Source organism: Cherax quadricarinatus, chromosome 35, assembly GCF_038502225.1.
Source record: "Cherax quadricarinatus isolate ZL_2023a chromosome 35, ASM3850222v1, whole genome shotgun sequence".
Taxonomy (NCBI): domain Eukaryota; kingdom Metazoa; phylum Arthropoda; class Malacostraca; order Decapoda; family Parastacidae; genus Cherax; species Cherax quadricarinatus.
The window spans coordinates 15,310,465-15,326,166 of record NC_091326.1 but is presented as its reverse complement, the minus strand read 5'-3'; the positions used below and the strand labels follow the sequence as shown (position 1 = coordinate 15,326,166).

At 40.6% G+C, this 15,702-nt stretch overlaps 1 protein-coding gene across 8 annotated transcripts in view; it reads left to right on the top strand.

The window, feature by feature from the left end:
• The window catches only part of Mctp (multiple C2 domain and transmembrane region protein), a 490,516-nt gene that overhangs the window by 391,227 nt on the left and 83,587 nt on the right, over window positions 1–15,702 (top strand). For 2 of the 8 annotated variants that reach the window (XM_053785538.2, XM_053785537.2), the window contains exon 1: window positions 6,713–7,859. The exons of the other annotated variants lie outside the window; for them this stretch is intronic. In XM_053785538.2, the coding sequence (XP_053641513.1) occupies window positions 6,780–7,859 (1,080 nt within the window). In that variant the 5' untranslated portion in view covers window positions 6,713–6,779. Of the gene's footprint in view, window positions 1–6,712; window positions 7,860–15,702 lie in introns of those variants that run through there. 8 annotated transcript variants of the gene reach the window in all.

Genomic DNA, 15,702 nt, shown 5'->3' with positions numbered 1-15,702 from the left:
AATCTGTGGCGTGTTTGAAGTGATGTAACTTGTTTAATATCATGTAAGGTTCTGTGTAAGTTAGCCGTCAAGGTTCTTGATAATGACGATATTCGGTACCAGAAACCTTAGTGCAAGTATCGCATTTACTTCAAAACATCAGTTTGTAAAAGAAATTCTTAATTTTAGCCTTAATAAAACCATACAATACAGCACAACCCGCGCTCAGTGGTCATTAAAGAGCCAATTTAACTTCACTCCCCAGGAGACAAGTGTTGGGTTTCCAGCTGACGCAGCCTAGCTCAACCCTCTGTGCAAAAAGACACTTGTTAAGGGGAACGTTTCGCCACGAGTGGCTTCATTAGTGCTAATAGAGTATTAATTAAGAGATCAAGTAGTATTAAGAGATTAAGCCACTCATCCCGAGCTGTACACAAGTGTCTTCTTCCACAGGTTGTCAGTATTGTCATACCATTTACAACCTGGGGTTTACCTGGAGTCACTTCTGGAGGTCACTGACCCCGCGGCCGGTATAATGGTATAATGTGGAATCATAGTACCTTCACTTAGGTATAATGTGGAATCACAGTGCCTGCACTCAGGTATAATGTGGAATCACAGTGCCTGCACTCAGGTATAATGTGGAATCATAGTGACTACACTCAGGTATAATATGCAATCAAAATACTTGCACTCAGGTATAATGTGGAATCATAATGCCTGCACTCAGGTATAATGTGGAATCATAGTACCTTCACTCAGGTATAATGTGGAATCATAATACTTGCACTCAGGTATAATGCGGAATCATAGTGCCTACACTCAGGTATAATGTGGAATCATAGTGACTACACTCAGGTATAATATGCAATCAAAATACTTGCACTCAGGTATAATGCGGAATCATAGTGCCTACACTCAGGTATAATGTGGAATCATAGTACCTTCACTCAGGTATAATGTGGAATCATAGTGCCTGCACTCAGGTATAATGTGGAATCATAGTACCTTCACTCAGGTATAATGTGGAATCATAATACTTGCACTCAGGTATAATGCGGAATCATAGTGCCTACACTCAGGTATAATGTGGAATCATAGTACCTTCACTCAGGTATAATGTGGAATCATAGTGTCTGCACTCAGGTATAATGTGGAATCATAGTGCCTGCACTCAGGTATAATGTGGAATCATAGTACATTCACTCAGGTATAATGTGGAATCATAGTGCCTGCACTCAGGTATAATGTGGAATCATAGTGCCTACACTCAGGTATAATGTGGAATCATAGTGCCTACACTCAGGTATAATGTGGAATCATAGTGACTACACTCAGGTATAATGTGGAATCATAGTGACTACACTCAGGTATAATGTGGAATCATAGTGCCTACACTCAGGTATAATGTGGAATCATAGTGCCTGCACTCAGGTATAATGTGTAATCATAGTGACTACACTCAGGTATAATGTGGAATCATAGTACCTTCACTCAGGTATAATGTAGAATAATAGTGCCTACACTCGTGTATAATGTGGAATCATAGTGTCTGCACTCAGGCATAATGTGGAAAAAAGTAGTGCCTACACTCAAGCATAATGTGGAATCACAGTGCCTGCACTCAGGTATAATGTGGAATCACAGTGCCTGCACTCAGGTATAATGTGGAATCATAGTGCCTGCACTCAGGTATAATGTGGAATCATAGTGACTACACTCAGGTATAATGTGGAATCATAGTGCCTGCACTCAGGTATAATGTGGAATCATAGTGCCTACACTCAGGTATAATGTGGAATCATAGTGCCTGCACTCAGGTATAATGTGGAATCATAGTGCCTGCACTCAGGTATAATGTGTAATCATAGTGACTACACTCAGGTATAATGTGGAATCATAGTGCCTACACTCAGGTATAATGTGGAATAATAGTGCCTACACTCAGGTATAATGTTGAATCATAGTACCTTCACTCAGGTACAATGTGGAATCATAGTGCCTACACTCAGGTATAATGTGTAATCATAGAACCTTCACTCAGGTATAATGTGGAATTATAATACTTGCACTTAGATATAATGTGGAATCATAGTGCCTACACCTGGGAGTGATCATGTCGGAGGATCTCACCTTCAAGGACCATAACATTGTATCAATCGCATCTGCTAGAAAAATGACAGGATGGATAATGAGAACCTTCAAAACGAGGGATGCCAAGCCCATGATGACACTCTTCAGGTCACTTGTTCTATCTAGGCTGGAATATTGCTGCACACTAACAGCACCTTTCAAGACAGGTGAAATTGCTGACCTAGAAAATGTACAGAGAACCTTCACGGCGCGCATAACGGAGATAAAACACCTCAATTACTGGGAGCGCTTGAGGTTCCTGAACCTGTATTCCCTGGAACGCAGGCGGGAGAGATACATGATTATATACACCTGGAAAATCCTAGAGGGACTAGTACCGAACTTGCACACGAAAATCACTCACTACGAAAGCAAAAGACTTGGCAGACGATGCAACATCCCCCCAATGAAAAGCAGGGGTGTCACTAGCACGTTAAGAGACCATACAATAAGTGTCAGGGGCCCGAGACTGTTCAACTGCCTCCCAGCATACATAAGGGGGATTACCAACAGACCCCTGGCAGTCTTCAAGCTGGCACTGGACAAGCACCTAAAGTCGGTTCCTGATCAGCCGGGCTGTGGCTCGTACGTTGGTTTGCGTGCAGCCAGCAGTAACAGCCTAGTTGATCAGGCTCTGATCCACCAGGAGGCCTGGTCACAGACCGGGCCGCGGGGGCGTTGACCCCCGGAACTCTCTCCAGGTAAACTCCAGGTAAACACTCGGGTATAATGTGGAATCATAGTGCCTGCACTCAGGTATAATGTGGAATCATAGTGCCTACACTCAGGTATAATGTGGAATCATAGTGCCTACACTCAGGTATAATGTGGAATCATAGTACCTTCACTCAGGTATAATGTGGAATCATAGTGCCTACACTCAGGTATAATGTGGAATCATAGTGCCTACACTCGGGTATAATGTGGAATCATAGTGCCTACACTCGGGTATAATGTGGAATCATAGTACTTACACTCAGGTATAATGTGGAATCATAGTGCCTACACTCAGGTATAATGTGGAATCATAGTGCCTACACTCAGGTATAATGTGGAATCATAGTGCCTGCACTCAGGTATAATGTGGAATCATAGTGCCTACACTCAGGTATAATGTGGAATCATAGTGCCTACACTCGGGTATAATGTGGAATCATAGTACCTACACTCAGGTATAATGTGGAATCATAGTGCCTACACTCAGGTATAATGTGGAATCATAGTACCTACACTCAGGTATAATGTGGAATCATAGTGCCTACACTCGGGTATAATGTGGAATCATAGTACCTACACTCAGGTATAATGTGGAATCACAGTGCCTACACTCAGGTATAATGTGGAATCATAGTGCCTACACTCGGGTATAATGTGGAATCATAGTGCCTACACTCGGGTATAATGTGGAATCATAGTACCTACACTCAGGTATAATGTGGAATCATAGTGCCTACACTCAGGTATAATGTGGAATCATAGTGCCTACACTCAGGTATAATGTGGAATCATAGTGCCTACACTCGGGTATAATGTGGAATCATAGTGACTACACTCAGGTATAATGTGGAATCATAGTGCCTACACTCAGGTATAATGTGGAATCATAGTGCCTACACTCAGGTATAATGTGGAATCATAGTGCCTACACTCAGGTATAATGTGGAATCATAGTACCTTCATTCAGGTATAATGTGGAAAAAAGTAGTGCCTATACTCAAGCATAATGTGGAATCATAGTGCCTTCACTCAGGTATAATGTGGAATCACAGTGCCTGCACTCAGGTATAATGTGGAATCATAGTGCCTGCACTCAGGTATAATGTGGAATCATAGTGACTACACTCAGGTATAATGTGGAATCATAGTGCCTACTCAGGTATAATGTGGAATCATAGTGCCTGCACTCAGGTATAATGTGGAATCATAGTGCCTACACTCATGTATAATGTGGAATCATAGTGCCTGCACTCAGGTATAATGTGGATTCATAGTGCCTGCACTCAGGTATAATGTGGAATCATAGTGCCTACACTCAGGTATAATGTAGAATCATAGTGCCTGCACTCAGGTATAATGTGGATTCATAGTGCCTGCACTCAGGTATAATGTGGAATCATAGTACCTTCACTCAGGTATAATGTGGAATCATAGTGCCTAAACTCAGGTGTAATGTGGAATCATAGTGCCTACACTCAGGTATAATGTGGAATCATAGTGCCTACACTCAGGTATAATGTGGAATCATAGTGCCTACACTCGGGTATAATATGGAATCATAGTACCTTCACTCAGGTTTAATGTGAAATCATAATACTTGCACTCAGGTATAATGCAGAATCATAGTGCCTACACTCAGGTATAATGTGGAATCATAGTGCCTACACTCAGGTATAATGTGGAATCATAGTGCCTACACTCAGGTATAATGTGGAATCATAGTGCCTGCACTCAGGTATAATGTGTAATCATAGTGCCTACACTCAGGTATAATGTGTAATCACAGTACCTTCACTCAGGTATAATGTGTAATCATAGTACCTTCATTCAGGTATAATGTGGAATCATAATACTTGCACTCAGGTATAATGTGTAATCATAGTACCTGCACTCAGGTATAATGTGGAATCACAGTGCCTGCACTCAGGTATAATGTGGAATCATAGTACCTTCACTCAGGTATAATGTGGAATCATAGTGCCTACACTCAGGTATAATGTGGAATCATAGTGCCTGCACTCAGGTATAATGTGGAATCGTAATACCTGCACTCAGGTATAATGTGGAATCGTAATACCTGCACTCAGGTATAATGTGGAATCATAGTGCCTGCACTCAGGTATAATATGGAATCATAATACCTGCACTCAGGTATAATATGGAATCATAATACCTGCACTCAGGTATAATGTGGAATCATAGTGCCTGCACTCAGGTATAATATGGAATCATAATACCTGCACTCAGGTATAATATGGAATCATAATACCTGCACTCAGGTATAATGTGGAATCATAGTGCCTGCACTCAGGTATAATATGGAATCGTACTACCTGCACTCAGGTATAATGTGCAATCATAATACCTGCACTCAGGTATAATGTGGAATCATAATACCTGCACTCAGGTATAATGTGGAATCATAATACCTGCACTCAGGTATAATGTGGAATCATAATACCTGCACTCAGGTATAATGTGGAATCATAATACCTGCACTCAGGTATAATGTGGAATCATAATACTTGCACTCAGGTATAATGTGGAATCATAATACTTGCACTCAGGTATAATGTGGAATCATAATACTTGCACTCAGGTATAATGTGGAATCATAATACTTGCACTCAGGTATAATGTGGAATCATAATACTTGCACTCAGGTATAATGTGGAATCATAATACTTGCACTCAGGTATAATGTGGAATCATAATACTTGCACTCAGGTATAATGTGGAATCATAACGCTTACACTCATATATAATACTGAAAGTTATAGACGCCTTTGATCTTCCTCTTACTGACACATCAACTTCTTAAGTTCTTCCTCGAGAACTTGTACATCTCTCTTTGTGCTGGTACTATATAGATTTATGGGCAGTTATGTTTAATCCAAGGAAAGGAAGAGTAGCTCCAATTCTTTGGATCTGGAGTCCCTCACCAGTATCAAGGTAATCCAATCCCCGCCTCCTCTTCCTTGAAGGGTGGATTACGTAAAGCATACATACTATTTTTGTCCCGAAACGTGAAGTTCGATTAGGGTGATTTGCAACATGTCGATGGCTAACCTGTCCTGACTCACGAAATCGTAATGACGCGATTGCAAGCAAACCATACCACGGGCGGGGATAGAACCCACGATCAGAGTCTCAAAACTTCAGACCGTCGCGTTAGCCACTGGACCAGCTAGCCACAATAAGATTCGTCCAACTAGGTATATTTCTACACCATGTTGCTAGCTGGTCCAGTGGCTAAGGCGACGTTCTGAAGTTTTGAGACTGATCGTGGGTTGTATCCCCGCCCATGGTATGATTTTTTTTTTTTACCTGTCCTCTAAATAGAGCGCTCGTTTTCGAACACGTTACATTACCATCATCAAAAATAAATAGTGATTCTAGAAGCGGTTAGGTTGGGTTCACCTTTGTCGCTGACATTGAGTTCTCTATAACCTCTAGTGTGGGAACATTTGGGCACATTTGCTTATTATGTTTAAAATGAATTGTTATTAGTTTTTAATCAGGGAAGCGAATTAGTCAAAGCATGACAAAAGAAATTCAGTGAACTGATGTTCTTTAAATCGTGAAATTCTGTGTAAGTTGATATACAAACAGGTCTAGATGTTATGAATGATGACTGGCTTCAAAGTGAAATACTTAGTGCTTATTCTCTGACATGACATGGTCTAAGCTTAGTGCTGCCTAGAACTCATTTATAGGACGTGTGTGTGTAAAGCTAAACTGGTACCTAACAAAAATAATTTATTCTAGTGTCTGTTGATTTATATATTATTATTGTATTAAAAAGGGAACGCTAACCTCACGTGGGTTATTCATCTCTTTTGATTTATGTAATTAAATATTTTCTTCCATCCCTTTGCAATGAAGTGGTTTGAAAACGTACTAGGTTATAAAATTCATGATGAGGTTGTGGGTCTGGAAGACGCAGCAAGATGAGTGAAGGGGCTCGGGTAGAGTCGTCCTCTGATAGCCTCAAGCACGACACTTTGCACGTGAGTGCAAGTGAGCCCCGCCTCGACTCTCTTCAAGTTACAGTCACTCAACCACTCAACTGTCTCAAGAAGAATTCTCCCAACTTAGAATGCCTAAGTGGCAGCCCGCGAAGCCACACTAAGAAAGCCGCCGTAGGAATTTCACTAGCTCGGGCCTTCAGGAAAGTCTTCAGAAGTCGAACGCCCTCGCCTAGTACAGATGAGAGGGACGAATATGCTAATTCTGAATCAGAAGAGATTAAGTTTGAGGTGTCGAGTGACTCAGAGTGTCAGGATGGGTTACAGGTGTACAAGTCACTACCTGACACTGAAAACGGTATTGAAGACACCGAGTTAACTACACTGTGTAAACTGAACAATAATAGTGTCATATCTAGAGAAGACAAGTGCAACAGCAACAAGAAGGACTTTTTGTTCGCTCACAATCCAGGTTTGGGAAAGTCTCAGACTTACTCGGCTCTATCAGAGGCCTTACAGCATGCTTTCTTAGAAGGTATGGTATGTAGTGGAGCCGAAGATATTAGTCTGTTCTCCACCGAAGACCTCTACAGCCAGGGCAGCAAGAGCGACAATGATACAGGTTTCAGCAGAAGCACAGAAAGTTCTCTCATTGAGAAGGACGGAAAGAGTACCAACTGTATGCTGTCGGAGCTGAGAGAAACCTTGAAGAAGAACTTAGAAACCCCGCTCCACACACACTCCCTGCTAGTGCCCACTCTTTCCAACAGACCGAGAACTAACTCGGAACCCTCAGACGCAGGCACAGACGACGACAGCAGCTCTCAGCACAGCCAGGAGGAAAAAAACGAGTTTCATTGCTTACTTGAAGTTGAACATAAGAACCTCTTTGGGAACTTGTTCAGTTCGCGACGCTCTTCCCTGGCGCCTCCGACAGACGACTCCAAGACGGAAGAGACAACGCTGCATCCGAGTCCAAAGCTCAAGGCTAAAGATGTCTTGGCTACACCCGAGGGCAAGGGGCACAAGAAGCTGGGGGACAGATTAAGCAAAGTGGCAGAGGTAAGGAAGCACAGCTTAGGTAGTATATAACGACACAGGTATTACATACCCGCAGGTAAGAGTGTATGGGTAAGTATTTCCCTGGTACTTAAGATGCTTAATTTTTACAGTTTTTTTTTCTTGGGAAACTATGCATGTCGTTAGACGGGCTGTTAAATATTGTTTGGTTCGATCGAGGAAAATTATTACATTCATGGGGTTGGGGGAAAAGAGCCAAATCCATACGGTCAGGGTGTATAAAGACACAATTGCAGTATAATACGATCCTGTACTGACAATGTTTCGCCCACACAGTGGGCTTTATCAAGTCACATTAAGCCACACTACGGGTGGGGCTTGAACTCGCGGTTAGAGAGTCGTAAAACTCCAGACCGACGCATTGCTGTGTATTTGTGTCTTGACTCAACGTCTTGGTATTTTATGCCATTTCTTTTCACCCACCATAAGTGGGATACCAGGCATTTAGGTTCGATCCAACGAACGGAAGTATAGGTTTAATTACAAGAGCCCCTCACCACTATCTACCTTCATTATTCCTCGAGTGACCCTTAATGGGTTACTCGAGGAATAATGAAGGTGGAACTTTAGAAATCACAATTATACATATGGGGAAGCGCTAAATCTGTAAGGGTCATACGATGCCTGTAGTTTCAGAAATGAATTGCATAATATGTACTTTATCAAGGACATAAGACTGATGAGTGTGCTCTACTGAGGTCCTTGAAAGGACTGTACGTGCAGCCACCTCTTTCTTTCGTTGTGAGTGATTTTTGTATGCAGATTCGTGACCAGTCCCTTTAGAATGTTCTAGGTTTAAATTATGATGTATCTCTCTCGCCTGTGTTCCAAGGAGTATAGATTACTTACCTACTTGGAGATCGTTCCGATTGTCAACGCCCTCGCGGCCCACTCCTTGACTTCAAACATTCACACTCACAGTAATTTAGATGCAAGCTTATACTGTAGATGAATGGTTCAGAGAACCGACATGTTGATAAATTTGACACATGTGCAACTCTTGGGTATCTTTATTGAGGAAACGTTTCGCCACACAGTGGCTTCATCAGTCCATACGTAGGAGAAACTTGAACAACAGGAGGAGAATGAGGTAATCAGTCCCTCAACCTTGAGTCGATGTGTTCAGTCCATCAATCTTGATTGATGGACTGAACACATCGACTCAAGGTTGAGGGACTGATTACCTCATTCTCCTCCTGTTGTTCAAGTTTCTCCTACGTATGGACTGATGAAGCCACTGTGTGGCGAAACGTTTCCTCAATAAAGATACCCAAGAGTTGCACATGTGTCAAATTTATGAAGCTTATACTGACAGGGAAGGTTGTACATTTTCTAGATCTGCAATTTTGTCCGCTGTTAGTGTACAGCTAAATTAAAGCATGGAGAGAATAAGTGGCTTAAAGAGAATCGTCATTGGGTTTCGTTATCTATCCTATTCTTCTAGCGGATGTGGTAACACGGTTGTATACCTGAAAGTAAGATCCTCTGACAGTATCACTCCTAAGTCCTTCATGTTAGGTTATCGAACTATTGAATGGTCTGTTAGCTGTAACTAAAATTTGTTATCGTTGAACACTCGGTCTTCTAATGAAAGATTCTTTATGCCTGGAGTTTACCTGGAGAGAGTTCCGGGGGTCAACGCCCCCGCGGCCCGGTTTGTGACCAGGCCTCCTGTTGGATCAGAGCCTGATCAACCAGGCTGTTGCTGCTGGCTGCATGCAAACCAACGAACGAGCCACAGCCCGGCTGGTCAGGAACCGACTTTAGGTGCTTGTCCAGTGCCAGCTTGAAGACTGCCAGGGGTCTGTTGGTAATCCCCCTTATGTATGCTGGGAGGCAGTTGAACAGTCTCGGGCCCCTGACACTTATTGTATGGTCTCTTAACGTGCTAGTGACACCCCTGCTTTTCATTGGGGGGATGTTGCATCGTCTGCCAAGTCTTTTGCTTTCGTAGTGAGTGATTTTCGTGTGCAAGTTCGGTACTAGTCCCTCTAGGATTTTCCAGGTGTATATAATCATGTATCTCTCCCGCCTGCGTTCCAGGGAATACAAATTCAGGAACCTCAAGCGCTCCCAGTAATTGAGGTGTTTTATCTCCGTTATGCGCGCCGTGAAGGTTCTCTGTACATTTTCTAGGTCAGCAATTTCACCTGCCTTGAAAGGTGCTGTTAGTGTGCAGCAATATTCCAGCCTAGATAGAACAAGTGACCTGAAGAGTGTCATCATGGGCTTGACCTCCCTAGTTGAATGAATATGTCATTGGATGAATATGTCATACTCTGTATGCTTTCTAATGCATTTATAATAATAATAATAATTCTGTTCATTATACATATACATGGCAAAATATGTAGAAATCCCAGCATACACAGCGTTTACCATAAAAACTCCACAATTATATACATATACTGTGGAGTTTTTATGTTTATGGATTTAGTACAAGGTATTGACAAGTTAGAAATAATAGTCAAGATACCACTTATAAGATTATTCACCGAGTTAAAAAAAATAATTAACAAGTAGGAAAAGTTAGATGGTACTTTATGAAGTTACAAAACAAAGTTAGTTGGTAATTAGTTTCATGTTTCGACGGATTTTGCCCTAGTTGTCATAGCCTGGTTGATCAGGCTCTGATCCACCAGGAGGCCTAGTCACAGACCGGGCCGCGGGGGCGTTGACCCCGGAACTCTCTCCAGGTAAACCTGAGCGACTATTTTATGGACCCCATTGGAAATAAGCCACTCTGACTTTTTTTTTTTTTTTTGGGGGGGGGGGCTGTCCTAAGTACTTTACACATGTTGCTATGTATGTTAATCTATGTAACTGTATTTGTGTATACCTGAATAAACTTTCTAATAATCTCATGCTCAGTGTGAGCGGTAGAGGTTCTTGTCCTCGAGGACGCCATCATGATACCTTGATGAGTTCGGAGTTTTTCTGCTCCCAGAGCCTAGCCATGGGCCAGGCTCGTCTGTTGCTTGCCTGATCAACCAAACTGCTGCTGCTGCTGATGGCCTGCTGACCCACATATCCATCACAGTCTGGGTTATCGGTCAGTGGATATAGCTCTGACCAGGCTCCTGGTGGGACATTCACGGCTGGTGGCTCCTTTATACCGTCTCAAGATGAGGAACTGACCATCCTGCCGAAGACGGACATTTTCGTGCTGTGGTTCTCTCCGATAACACTTGTGCTGACCTTCCTCCGTAAGGTCTTGTGCTTGCTTGGGGTTAAGTTTATTTAGGCATAGGTACACATAAGTACAGTTATACATAGTGTAAATTATCCAGGATAACCCAAAAATTTCAGACAAAGCAACTTGTATCATCGAGGTCCTTGGCCCTTGACCCTGACTCAGTGGGGAAGGGTTTTCTACCCTATCGATCGCCTTGAAAGCCTGGTCCACACTTGGGTCTTCCAGTGGAGGTCGGGATGCACTGGAAATATAAGTCATTATACTTCAATTTGAAGGAGGTTTCTCCTGGGGCTCCGGGAGGCAAGACTCGATACAACGTAACTTTTTAGTGGCTTTATAAATCCCCAACAAGAAGACGGGGAGAGGTTCAAATGGCAGGTTAGTAAGTAAATAAGTTTATTAAGGTTCAGGTACACATAAATATAATTATCATACCTAGTAACATATGTGTAAATTACATAGAATAACCCAAAAAGTCATCCACTTATTTCCATTGGAACTATTTTTTTCTTAGCTTTAATTTGAATGCACTGGATAAGTTGCATATTTTTCCAATTCGTCTTTTGAATTATTCGACATTTTTTGCCATTTAGTTTTCGTAGAATTTTTTGTAAATGTTCAAAGGAACACGGGGATTATCAAAAAGGTATTAGTTTCTAGTGATTCTCCTTTTCCAGGAGAATTGTTACATTGTAGTGTTCTCAAGATGTATGAAAGATATTCATATCTGGGTTGTATAGGGTCTTGAATAATGGCATAATGTATTACCTTTAATTAAATCATAAGAAATAAGTCATTCTGTCAGACTTTTTTTTGGGTTATGCTAGGTAATTTTCATGTTACTATGTATGATAACTATACTTTTGTATACCTGTACTTAGATAAACTTATGAACTAAGGAACACTGCAGAAGGCCTTCTTGCACATACTTCTCGCTTTATTTTCTTTTTTTAATGTCCAAGTTGAATCGTAATGTCATCATAAGTTTCACTCTCCTAAATGTAGGTTATTTGTGTATTGTTCCAACTATGGTATTGTAACTATTCTCTACTGGCCCATGCTAGGTAGGTCTAATTCACACTTGCCCACAACCACTTGTGTAACTGTTCAACCTATATTTAAAGCTATGTAAAGTTCTTTACCTCAGTGATGATACCTAGGGGTTTGTTCCACTCATCTACAACTACATTGCCAAACCAGTACTTCCTAGTATACTTTTAAATCTAAATTTCTCCAACTTGAATCCATTATTGGGAGTCCTGTTTTGGTTAAATATTTTCAACTTTATGTATTTCCCCATTATTTATTCCTGTTTTCCATTTGCACACTTCAGTCATATCTTCCCTAATTTTACACTTTTCCAAGAGTGCAGGTTCAATGCCTTCAGCCTGTTTTCATAGGAAAGGCTTCTAATACATGAAATCAACTTTATCATCCTTCTCTTTCCTTTTTTGGATGCATTTACATGTACGTATGTCCATTTTGTCATAGAGACCAAAGATATACAGTACAGTGGACCCCCGGTTAACGATATTTTTTCACTCCAGAAGTATGTTCAGGTGCCAGTACTGACCGAATTTGTTCCCATAAGAAATATTGTGAAGTAGATTAGTCCATTTCAGACCCCCAAAATACACTTACATAATTGGTCACATTCGGAGGTAATCGTTATGCGGGGGTCCACTGTATATAAAGTTGAAATATTGCCTAAGGACCTCTGTTATTTACTTTATATGAAATCAGAAATTACACATATTAACTTATTGCAAGCACTTTTACATTGTTGCTCTAGCATTAAATTTCTACTAACCAGAACTCTTAGAACTTTTTTGCCATTTATTAAGATTGTTCTGATAGCTGGGTAATTATTGGTTTGACGTTAACTGTTGAAGTGGATCCCCAGACACAGACATATGAGGTATGAGTAAATGAGGGGAAAAGAAAAGTATTAACAGCAGAATCATTTGGTATTGGCCTCGGCTTACACACTAAAGGACCAAAGTTTGATCCCCAAACAAGTGGAAACATTGGACATGTTTCTTTACACCTGCTGTCCCTGTTCACCTAGCAGTACCTACCTGAATATTAGCTGACTGGTGTAGGTTACATCCTGGGGAAGAGAAGGGGACCCGGTGGCCTGGTGGCTAAAGCTCCCGCTTCACACACGGAGGGCCCGGGTTCGATTCCCGGCGGGTGGAAACATTCGACACGTTTCCTTACACCTGTTGTCCTGTTCACCTAGCAGCAAATAGGTACCTGGGTGTTAGTCGACTGGTGTGGGTCGCATCCTGGGGGACAAGATTAAGGACCCCAATGGAAATAAGTTAGACAGTCCTCGATGACGCACTGACTTTCTTGGGTTATCCTGGGTGGCTAACCCTCCGGGGTTAAAAATCCGAACAAAATCTTATCTTATCTTCTTAACAAGCCAGTCTGTTGACCTGGATCTCTTGGGTTATCCTGGGTTACTAATCCTTTGGGTAAATAACCCAATGAAAAATCTTCTAGATTGCAGAGCATAATAACAGTCCTAGACAGTATCCCTTCAATCTTAACTGGTTTTGTTGATATAGTATATGTGAGATATAAATTTAAATTTTTTGACCACGATTAAACCTAGGAATTTCCCCTTGCCCTTTTCCCATTTTCTTTTTTTTTTTTTACTTCATTTCAGATTATTCTCTCTATCCATTCTGTAGTATGTGTTATAAAGCACTGTCTAATGATAATAGTGTTCACTAAATGTTAACTTTGGCTTGTCATTTACATTATTATTATTATAATTCATGGAAATGTAAGTTTATTTAGGCACAGGTACACATAAGTACAATTATCACAGATACCATAAATTACCTGCCTAGGATAAATAATAAAAGTTAGACACAGTGACTTATTTCCATTGCGGTCCTGTAGGGGTCATTCAGTAAGTAAGTAAGTAAAGTAAGTAAATTTATTCAGGTATACACAATACAGTTACATAGAATTATCATACATAGCAGCATATGTGTAGAGAACCTAGGATAACCCAAAAAAGTCAGTCAGTCAGGTTTGATTTGAGGAGAAAGAACATAACATGAAACCCTTGAATCAGAAGCCATTGACTAGCATCAAGGCATTGTTTCTATTGGCTTTGTATGTTTACATCTCATGACAGAGATACAGTACTTCATTTTCATCTTTCAGAATCCTTGAAGAATTTCTAGAATAATAATACATCAAACTGTTTACAAAGAAGTAACTATCTTAGGGACTTAGAAAGCTACGAGAAAGCTCACATATATGTGGGGTTGGCACTGACAGGATAAGTTTAAGTAGCCCATTGTGTAACATGCTAAACCTCAATATCATGATGTCACACTGGTTATTATTTAGGGTCTTGATTGGAATAACCTGTGTGCCTGTATATAATACATATATGGTCTGTTGTTTCAAATTCCTTGATGGGGAGGTGCCTTGATGCCTGTGAATGTCTCTTGATCCAAGAAATTAGAGCTACTTCCTGCAGATTAAACCTAATTGCCTCTTATTCCTAAGCTGCTGTGTGACCCTTATAGGTTTAGCATTTCCCATGAATTTAATACTGTAATTTGGTTTGAAATATGTATACAGTAGGGCCGCACTTATACGACAGGTTAAGTTCCAGGCACAGCCAGAAAGCAGAATGTCATTTTTTTCCACTCATGAATGTATATAAGTGCCAGATAACAAGTTTGCACTAACATATATTAAGTTAGCAATAGAACTGTATTATACATATGAACATTTACAGACACATTGTTAGATGGCAGTACAGAATATTAATAATGAATAACTGGCATTATTTGGAATTAGTGTGTATAGCCTAATTTCCTTTCAATTGCAAAAGTCTTTGTGGTATCAGGCTCTAATTAGGCAATCTTACATTTAACTGTGAGTAATGATCTGAATTTTCCCCTTTCCCATTGTCAACCAAATCAGCAGTTGCTACAGAATGTACATATAATACATACATTCCAATATTGCTTATGGAATTTGGCAAAAATCCATTTTTTATTATTATTACTTTCACAGAAAACATTAATTGAAATTTGAATATAGCCACAGCACCCACTATTCAATATCCAATTGTAGTAGGCTTGCCGGTCTTGTCCCAGCCTGGGTCTTTTCCAGATGGTGACCTAGCGAATACCCAGTTGTCCCAGTTTAAGATAATTGCATATAGTCGTAGTTGTTAATTAATTCAACTTTGTTGTAGATTCTTTATTTTTTGTTGTACATTCATCACTGTTTAATGTCTTTCAGGGATATATGTAAAACCTGTTTTACCTCAAATAGTCACAGATTTTAATGTCTCCTTTTCCAATCTTATTCAAAGTTCATTGCTGTTTCCTATAAGAGACAGTGTGCATATATGTACCCCAATTTGAAGTTGCTCAGAATAAGGTCATCCTGGGTAGTCTTGGTATTTACCTTTGTAACTGAAGCCTAAAATGAAAGCCTGCCTACTAGTACTGTACTAGAACCAAGTTATTATTATATCGTAGAAAAGCCCTAATACAATACAAGTTTATTTTAACATGATACATTGTTTATACAGAAATAATTGACTGTTGAATGCCAATAGTTATTCAGAGCATTTCAGCAAGCTTA